The sequence below is a fragment of the Leucopleurus acutus genome, assembly GCF_964270905.1.
Source record: "Leucopleurus acutus genome assembly, chromosome: 11".
NCBI lineage: Eukaryota > Metazoa > Chordata > Mammalia > Artiodactyla > Delphinidae > Leucopleurus > Leucopleurus acutus.
Window position 1 is genome coordinate 42955513 of NC_139152.1, and position 10196 is coordinate 42965708.

The 10196-nt window shown below is 52.8% G+C and overlaps 1 protein-coding gene across 1 annotated transcript; it reads right to left on the reverse strand.

Annotated features, from left to right (window-relative positions):
• Positions 1-1151: 1151 nt before the first annotated feature.
• On the reverse strand, positions 1152-6199 carry LOC309968924 (keratin, type II cuticular Hb1; the record flags this gene model as incomplete). Its single annotated transcript, XM_082850439.1, has 9 exons — positions 1152-1351; positions 1599-1630; positions 1901-2121; positions 2375-2500; positions 2763-2927; positions 3152-3247; positions 4023-4083; positions 4884-5092; positions 5831-6199. 9 exons carry the CDS (start codon positions 6197-6199, stop codon positions 1152-1154), a joined length of 1479 nt encoding a protein of 492 aa, XP_082706565.1.
• Between the last annotated feature and the right edge of the window lie 3997 nt (positions 6200-10196).

The window sequence follows — 10196 nt, forward strand, 5'->3', positions numbered from 1 at the left end:
AAGAAAAATGCTCTTTTTCTCATTTTCACTTTAGACATATAGAAACTGAGGCACAGAGAGGGTAAGTAAATTGCCCGAAGTCACTCAGCTAGGAACAGAGTTCAGTTTTGGACCCATGCAGTTTGGCTCCAGGGTCTGTGTGCTCACCTCTACACCACATCATCTTCTTGCCACCTGCTGTTTTCTAGCTTTGAGGCAATTTATCAGCTATGGAAGGTCTCCAAACCCCAAAAGGACTCCATTAAAAAAAGACAGCCATGTCAAAGGCTTTTTGAAAGTTTAAGTCATGTTCATGTATTCACCCCTTAAAGAATTCTTGTAAGTTACTCAGGCTTGAGTCTTCCCCACCAAAGCCAGGAGTGATGTTTCCTTAAGCTTTGAGTGGTGCTCTACCCATAGGTTTACAGATGTGCACAGGTATGCTTTCTGGGAGGCAGCTGTGGTTTAGTGAAATGAGCACTAAACATGCTCATGGGGTTCAAACCCCAGCTGTGCCACCGAACTCAGGGTGGGGCCCTGCCCTGGCTACTGCGGGTCCCTGAGCTCTGCAAGAGATACTGTGAAGGTGGTATGGATAAAATTACAGGATGGAGCGGCGCAGCACAATCCTCGGCTAAATCTGAGAGTGCTGTGAGCCCAGGGACAAAAGACTGTAGTGGAGACCCCACATCTAGGGCTTTTCTGCTCCATGTGACTTTGGGGACCCTCCCAAACCTCGACCCCTGAGGAAGATAGCAGAAGTGCAGACAAGGCCCAGCGTTGGCTATATTGATTTATTGGAAACACAGATCAAGAAGGAGAGGAACACGGCAGAGAAGGAAGGGGTGATGCTGGGACAGAGTGGGAGCGTTGGCCATTGGCCCCATAGCAGCCCAGGTCCTAATCCTGGTCCCCCCTGCCCCGGAGTCCCTTTCCTGTGGTGGCCAAAGAGACTTCTTTCTAGGGTAGCCTTTCCCAGCGTGGGCGGCAGAGCCCGGGAAGAGGGGATCACACACAGGCTTGAGATGCTAGGAGTGGGATGGACCTTTCAAAGAGCCAGCGAAGTAGCCTAGGGCTTGCTCCGCCCAGAGGTGGGCGGGGCGGGGCCAGGCAAGGCGGGCCCTGCCGGGCTGCGCGGAAGGGTTTCCCGGCGCGGGCCTGAGTTGGGGCGCTTAACATTTGCGGCAGCTGCTGGCGCGGGAGCCCACGCCGCAAGACGTGACGGAGCTGCAGGGGCCGTAGGGCCCACACAGGCCGGTGCTCACCGCCAGGTTCCCGCTGCAGGGGACGCTGCAGACGCTGCCAGTCACCGGCCGGGAGCCGGACACGCAGAGGTCCCCGCAGACGACCCCGCCCCGGGAGCTGCTGACACCTGCGAACCCCAAAGGCTTAGTCAAAATTCTGGGGGGCCAAGTCTCCCGCATCCCCGACGATGCAGCTCTCCAAGCATCTTTACTTAACAACTCTAGTCCCAGCGAAGTGGTCCTTGCTTCTTGTCTAACCCAAATCCCTCCTCCTGTGATGCCAGCCCACTCGTATATTTAGGTCCAGTGGAACTCCTCCTTCCATCCCTTACAGGAAGAGAGTAAATTCATCCACACAGGGCCTAGGTTACTCACAGACATTCACGGCCCCAACGCCTTCGCACAGTCTGAGAGGGAAGAGGAAAAAAGCAACATTAGTGACTGAGCCAGAGTTGCCGACAGAGCTCTACAAATTCCTGGGGTGGGGTTCACAAGTGATCAGGAAGGAGGGGGCAGAGGGTCAGAAGTAATAGTCCTCACAAACCGCCCCCCCACCCCAAAGTGATAAATGATAGGTTTGTCCCAGATCCCTGGCCATCGCTCAGCCAGGATCAAGGGCGGTGCTTGTGGAAAGGGTGGGAATGGGCAGCTCAGGGCCAGGCTGGGATGGGCCCCACCTGTGCTCCTCGCCCTCCAGCAGGCGCCTGTAGGTGGCGATCTCGATGTCCAGGCCCAGCTTGGAGTTCATCACCTCCTGGTACTCCTTGAGCAGGCAGGCCATGTCCCGCTTGGCCTTCTGCAGGGCCTCCTCCAGCCCGGCCAGCTTGCAGCGGGCATCATTAAGGGCCGCCTCGCCCTGCTGCTCCGCCTGGGTCACAGTGGCCTCCAACTTGGAGTTCTAAAGGCCCAGAAGAGAACAAGGTGAGTTATGGTCCCTGGGTCTCTGTGTCCACTTCCTGGACGCATCCAGTCTCTCCTGGCCAGCTGGGATCACCCCAGGAACAGGTCTCTCCTCTTCATCACCTGGGTTTCCTTAAGTGACCACAACCTGGGACTCAGGTCATGCAGATGGGCTGGAGAATGAAAGGTGAGATCCAGTTGGGCGCACACACTGCCTGTGGGACCCTGGGTGGGCCTCAAACGACCCCTACCTGGCACTTGGCATTCTCGACCTCGGCCGTCAATCTCTGGATCACGCGGTTCAGCTCGTTGATCTCCTCCTTGGTGCGGCGCAGGGTCTCCCCATGCCGGAGCACCGTGGCCTTCATCTCCTCGCACTGGAGGGAAGCAGAGAGGCTCATGAAACTCAGGATGGGACATCCCACCCACTCAGGGCACCGCAGATGATTTGCAAATTGTACAGTACTCAGCCTGTGCAACCATACGTGGCAGCCATGTCCTGCTACTATAACCTGAGAGGGGTCTGCACTTCTTTCACCACCACTAGGAATCAGAGTCCCCAGACAAAAGAAGCCGTGTTAATATATACCCCCCATCCCTCCCACCATGTCTAGGAGGCAGGTGCCCTGAGACACTCACGTTGCTGCGGTACCAGCTCTCAGCCTCGGCCCGACTGCGGCCGGCGATGTCGTCATAGTTCGCCTTGATCTCGGCCACAATGCTGTCCATATTCAGGTCCCGGCTGTTGTCCATCTTGATGATGACCGAGGCGTCTGAGATGTGAGTGTGGAGAACTCGGATCTCCTGCAGATGGTGGGGTGGGAGGATGCGTGTGGTTTATACCATCCCCTCCCCCACCACAGTGTGTACCCAACCTTCTCAGCCCTTCTTGCTCTCTAGCCCCCGCCCTCTCTGACAGCCTCATGGACTGCAGCTCCTGCCCCAATCCCTGTCCCACTCTGATCCCAGACCAACGCCCTCTCTTCCAGGCCAGGTGCTGGTTTTCTGCCTGGACCACAGCCCCTCACCTCCTCATACAGTCGCCGCAGGAAGTCGATCTCCTGAATCAGGGCCTCTGAGTTGGCCTCCAGGTCTGACTTGCAGAGGTAGGCGCAGTCCACATCCTGGGAAGGTGGGGAATCTTTGAGTTCAGAGGACCTCTGGTGATCACCACCCCACACTCCTCTCTCCCTTCACCCATTACATGGAGGTGAGGGGGAAAGGATTCCCAGTGCTACTGTTCCCATGCCATCTCCGTACCCTCTGCCCTTCCCCAGAGGCACCTCACAACCTCCTCCCCTCCTAAGAACAAACGCCTCGTGCCTTGGAGATGGGTCACCAGCCTTTCAATCCTCCTACCTAAGACCTCTTACCTCCCAGCTCTCCTTCTTACCCTCCCCTGTACTAGGAAGCCTGCCAGACTGGCTCCCTCACTCAGCCACCTTGACACTTCCCTGTCCCCCAGCAGTCCTCCAAGACTCCACCTGGCCTCTCCTGGCTCTGCTCCATCCTCCCCGAGATGCTGAGACTGTGCCCCTCTTCCTAATCAGACTTCCTGCAGCACTAGACAGGACACCGTCCCCCAACAGCGAGACTGGAGCTGCCATGCCTCCATGGGACCCCAGCCACAGACCACCACCTCTGGAGCAGCACAGAACATCCAGAGCTCAACTCAGCCATCCCGCTGCTTCAGGGCAGGGTGCTAGTGGATGCTCCAAGGTTAGTGCCCTTCTCAGAGCCCTGCATGGGCCTTTCATGACCTAATCTCTGGGAATTTCCCATCCTGACTTGGCAAGGTCGCTGCACCCCGCACTGAGGTTGAGACCATGGGTCTCCCCAGCAAGAGCCTGTCATTCTGAGATCCCTCGTGTCTCTGCTTCCCGATCCCACGTGACTCACCTTCTTCAGAGCCACAAACTCATTCTCCGCTGTCGCTCTCAGAGCGACTTCCGCCTCGTACCTGAGGCAGAAGAGGGCAGAAAGGGAGGTCATGGCAGGGCAGGTCTCCCCAGAACCCCCTCCACTTCATACCAGTGAAGGAGGCAATGTTAGGGACCTGCCAACACAGCCCGCCCCCTGGCAGCCCTGCTGGGGTCCGCTGTGGTTGGATTTGGGATGTGTTTGTGATTCTCTCTCCCCTTTGCATTGAGGGGTCCAGGGGGCCACTCTTCTGGGACCTCACAGCCCTGTTCCCAAAGCTGCTCTGAGGTCCCGTCTGGAGAATAAGGACTCAGCGCCAGCCCCATGCTAGGAGAGGACAGCAGCACGTGTGGGGCACTGCAGCCTCCGCTCTCCTGGGTGTCCATCCTAGCTCAGCTGTGGGAGGGCCCATGAGTCCCAGAGGCCCTCAGCACTCTGCACCCTAGATGGTGGGACACCAGCAGCCCCAGGACCTGGCAGCCCTGAGCGACACTGGGACTCATATCACGTCCAGGTGCTACAGGTGGGAGCCTGAGAGGCCGGGAGGAGATGGCTTGGGAGACTGCAGAGGCCCCCTCCCCACAGACCGCAGGGCACAGCTGCTGGGTGATCAGGCTCCAGGAAGTGAAGTCTGAAGGAGCAGAGAGAGACCTCCTGGGGAATCACGGCCCTACTCTTAGGCATCTGATCGATGACTGCCTGATGTGAAGATCCTGCTGCACAGCGCCCACCTGCCCTGCAAGGTCACTGGCCCTTCTCGGAAAGTCTTCTCCAGTCTCGTCCAGTAGGCTTTAACTCAAGTCCATCCCTGTGCCCAACATCACCCCTGACCGCACTCACTTCTGCTTGTAGCCCTCCAGCACCTCCTGCATGTGGCTGAGCTCCGAGGCCAGCCTCCCGCTGTCGGCCTCCACGCACTCGGCCTCCCTCCTCAGCGTCTGGATGTAGCCCTGGAACAGGGGCTCCAGGTTGCTCTCGCAGCACTGGCGGTTCTGGTAGAACTGCCACTTGGTCTCCAGCAGCTTGTTCTGCTGCTCCAGGAAGCGCACCTGCCATTTGGGGTGGGAGGACGGGTCAGATGGCTCCCACTGCCCCAAAGCCTACTTGGGGCATGTGGGGATGGGGGAGGGTGCTGATTGCTTTAAGGTAAACTCCCAAACCAGGAGCTCAGCAGAGATTACACAGAGGGCGCTGTGGAAGACAAGGCAACTTCTGGATTTTGGGATTGGGATCTATGTTTGGATTTTCCAAGTTAGGGGTGAGAGCAAGGGGCTGGGAACGACCAGTCCCTGCTCAGGTGAACTGAGTTATCCTGACGTGCTGAGCCTAGGTGGCATGTGGTCAGGAGCCAAGTAGAGGTCTTTTTGCCTCTGACTCCCCCATCAGTGCCCAGCCTGAATTGAGCATGGGTGGGTTCAGGAAAGGTGTGATCAAGGACACCCACCCCAAGGCTGACCTGTGGTCCTCTTCCTATATCTTATGTGCATTTCTTGTGTCTTGTTTGCATGTATGGCCTTCTTCCTCCGACATGCGGTTCCCAACCTTGTCCTTGTCTGTCTGTGGGGACCCTGCCTGTCTGGACAGAGGTTGTATATAATAACAATTGCCTCATCAGGAGCCCCTGCTCTAGACTCATCTCTCTGATCTTTCTGTGCCCTGGATATGTGTCCGTCTCCTCCATCAGACTCGGGGCTCACCTGGGCCACATCTCTCCTGCCCCCCGACTACCCCTTCAGTGCCTGCCCAGGAAGGGAGGGTTCAGGAAGGGTGCGATCAAGGACACCCACCTTGTCGATGAAGGCAGCGAACCTGTTGTTGAGACACTTGATCTGCTCCTTCTCCTCGTGCTTCACACACTGCACGTTGGGGTCGATCTCCAGGTTGAGGGGCGCGAGGAGGCTCTTGTTGACCGACACGGTGGTGATGCAGGGCGGGCTGGGGCCGCACACGCCGCCAGAGCGGTACCCGAAGCTGCGGCCGCAGGAGCCGGCGCGGAAGCCCTCGCAGAGGCTGCGGCTGCCGAAGCCCCCGGTGAGGCCGCGGTAGCAGGAGATGCCGCGGTAGGGGGCGGCCGTGATGCTGCAGCGGCTGGGGCGGGTCCCGCAGGCTGAGAAGCAGCTGAAGGCGCGGCCGCCGAATCCTGATCCGTAGGTCATGATGCTTCTGGAAGTTTGGCTTGCGTTGTACAGGATAGGAGAGCTGGAGTCTTGTGGAAACGCTAATGTCCTCCTCTAGGAGCCCGGGTCCTATTTATGCTCAGGTAGGAAGTGCTTGGCTATGCAGATGGGGTTTTGCAATTTGTGCTTTATGGGCTTGGGTGGCTAGCTGGGTCCAACGCCTCTCTAGAATGTGCTTTAATAGTGGAGTGGCCCGCACCCTCCTCTGTGTAAAGAATGCCAACCCCTGGGCTGTAGGGGAACTCAGCATGCTTCATCTTCAAAGTGCCTCGACAGCAGGGCATGCACACATCTGAGAGTACTGGAGAGAGAAGGGCAGGGGAGGGGAGGGAAGGGAAGAATGGGGCCAAGAAAAGGGGAGGAGAAGGGAAGCCAGATGGGGCAGAAGCAGGCAAACTGTATGTGTGTAGGGTGTGAGTGGGGGACCCAGGAAAGACTGTGATATTTATGAATAACTTCTAGAAGTTTCCATCCCAGTAGTGGCCAAGGTCCTACTATAACATAAAGCTGTATTTCCCCCATCTGCAGAAAGTCCAGCTGGCTGCTGAAAAACACCTGACTTCCTGTCAGGGCAGCAGCCAGCAGGTTATTAAATATTTGTGTTTTATGTCTTCTTCCACTTTTATTATGAGAGTTTTCAAACATATACAAAAGTTGAAGGAATAGTACCTGTGTAACAAACACCCTGATGTGTTCCACCCAGGTACCCAGATTCAAGAGTTGTTAACATTGTGCCGTATCTGCTTTCACATTTGCCCAATATTTGACGATTACAGAAAGCATAACATGGAGTCCTTAAATACTTAGGCATATGCATTTCTTAAGAATAAGGACAGTACCATTTTCACATGCAAGAAAAAGAACGATAATTCCAAAGAATCATTTACTATCCATTCCATATTAAAATTTCCCAATTGCCCTAATAATTTTTAAAAATAGGTTTTCTTGATTTAACTTATCCCTCTATCTCTTGTATTTTCTGTACACTGAAAATTAACTCTTGAGCTAGGCTGTTCAGTGTGGTAGCCAATAGACACAGGTGGTTATTTAAATTAGTTGAAATTAAATAAATTCAAAATCTAGTCCCTCAATTACATGCCACACATGACTACTGGCTACCTTATTGAACAGCACAGCTACAGAACAGTTCCACCATCACACCAGCTTCTATTAGATAGTGCTGGTCTGGAGGCTTGACTGGGTTTAACTGAAACATTTTTGGGCAGAATACGTCATAACTGATGCTTTATAACTCTTACTGTATCACCCCAGGAAGCACAAAATGTCAGGTTGTCCTGTTACTGGTGATGCTAAATCGGGTCACTTGAGTACATTTTCCCCTTTACAATTAGAAAGAATTCCATAGGGCAACATAGGTCCTACTTTCCTTTTATTGGCCACCTACTATGTGACCATCATTATATGCCATAAATGATCTCTAATTCTCACATCAACCCTATGAAGTATGTATCATTATCCCCACTTTACAGATGAGGAAACTGAGGCTCAGAGAGGTTAAATAACTCAACCAAAGTCTCCCATCTATTTTTTTTAAAGATTTTTTTTAATGTGGACCATTTTTAAAGTCGTTATTGAAATTGTTACAATATTGCTTCTGTTTTTTAAAAAAATATATTTATTTATTTATTTATCTATTTTTGGCTGTGTTGGGTCCTCGTTGCTGTGCGCGGGCTTTCTCTAGTTGCGGCGGGTGGAGGCTACTCTTCGTTGCGGTGCTCAGGCTTCTCATTGCGGTGGCTTCTCTTGTTGCGGGGCAAGGGTTCTAGGCACAGGGGCTTCAGTAGTTGTGGCACGCAGACTCAGTAGTTGTGGCTCTCTGGCTCTAGAGTGCAGGCTCAGTAGTTGCGGCGCATAGGCTTAGTTGCTCTGTGGCACGTGGGATCTTCCCGGACCACCCCAAATCGAATCACATCAAAAGGATACAACTCCTGCTAGTGTTGGAGGGTCTTCTGCAGAGGTGGGGGGTGGCTGTGGCTCACCGGGGGAACAAGGACACTGGCAGCAGAAGTTCTGGGAAGTACTCCTTGGCGTGAGCCCTCCCAGAGTCTGCCATTAGCCCCACCAAAGAGCCGGGTAGGCTCCAGTCTCCCATCTATTAAGTAGTGAAGCTCAGGAGATGCAATGCCTTCTCACCTATAGGCTATGGCAACCTCTGGATTTCCTAATCCCTGCAAACTTTCAAGAGGGTGGAGAAGTTGTTAGAGAGAGGATATCTGTGGATATAGGATTGGGGACAGTCAGTCTAAGGAAGGTGGGCAGAGTCAGAGGAGGCTGGAATGGTTGCAACCAGGAGGGCCAATGGGCATGTATGTGGCACAGGGCAATGAGAGGCTGGGGGCAGGGTGGAGATCTGCAGGACCGTGTGGCTGCGAACTGAAGGAAGGGGATGGAGAACAGCACTTTTAGTTATTTGTTTACCTCTGGTATATTGTAAGTACCTAGATAGGTTATACTGTGTTCTATGTACCCGTGAAGCACCCCATTCCAATAGAGCAGGTCTAGAAAAATGATACCATAAAGTACAGGGGTTTGCATTAAATGGAAGGGAAGAAAAGAGAAGTGAAACGCCGCAGCTAGCAATCTTCCCCGTCCTCCCCCCCGACCTCATAGCTGCTGTGTCTTAGGGGCAAAGGCGGGCAGATCAGCTTAGGGCAGGAGGGAGGTGGGGGGGTTGGTGGGCAAAGAGAATAGTGTGTCCGTGCAAAACATTCAGGAGTGGGGCTTGTGACAGGACTGACATGGGGGCACGGACTGTACCAGCCATCTTGCCATCCCAGAGGAGGGCGTCACTCCTGATACTTTATGTGTTTGGGGAGCTGGGCCAGCTCTTCTGAGGCCCTTTATGCCCTCATCCGCCACTCTGGGCACTGCCCACAAGGCAGCCGTGGTGCTCCCAGCCAGCCAGCTGGCCGGGTGTCCTGAGGAGAAGCGCTGTGAGTCAGGGTGCAGCTCACACACGCTTTGCCTCTTCTACCAGTGTAACTCCCTATAAAAATGTCACACGTAAACATGAGCTAATTACTAATGGCTGGTCTTTGCTAAGCAATTTGAAAGGAGCAGCAAGCAATTTAAAACAAGATATTAAAAAAAAATTCAGATGTAACATTTCATTTAACGTCAGGTATTATTAATGGCTGCTAATTTTGAAGACCTAAAAAGACATTCAATCTGTAGGTTTTCTTAGAGTAAAAAAGCTTGTGGTGGGGGAAGAGAAGAGGGGAGGGGGGAAGAGTTGGCAGAATGACCACTCCGTGGTCTTGGCTCTGCCAATGGGAGCTTTATGGAAGTTAAAATTGCTTTTATGGTGAAATATACCACCCCCAAAAAGAAAGTATAGGTGGTGTGCCTACCACCTGTAGGAAGAAATAGAACGTATGTGTAACTTAGGGGCTTCCTCTGAGCCTCATTCTCACTGTACCCCCTTCCTTCCTGATCCAGGGATGGCTCCTCTCTGGGATTTTGTGTTGAATCATTCCCTTGCTTTTCTTTACAGTTTAAGGGCCAAGGAATGCATCCCTAGACCATATATGATTTAGTTTTCCAGTTTTTGAACTTCATATAAATGGAATCATAATGTGTGTATTTCATTGTTCAGTGTTGCTTCCTGTAGCTGTATTGTGTTCATTTTCACTGTGGACTGTATTCTTTGTATGAATATGTCACAGTTTATTCATCTTTCCACCCTGGTAGCCTCATGGTTGCCCCCAGAGTTTGTATTATGAACAGAGCTGCCATGAACTTTCTTTTCCATGTCTTCTGGTGTATTTGTGCAAGAGATTTTCTAGGCTATGTGGTTATTTAAAAAAAAAAATTATTCAGGTAGCATATGCTTAGTGTAGAATACTATTTTATGAATATTCTTCCAAACTTAATAACAACATCTTTTGATGTTCATCTTACTTCATAGTAGATACTATACTGATTGCCCAACTTTCGTTAATGCGTTTAATTTTTA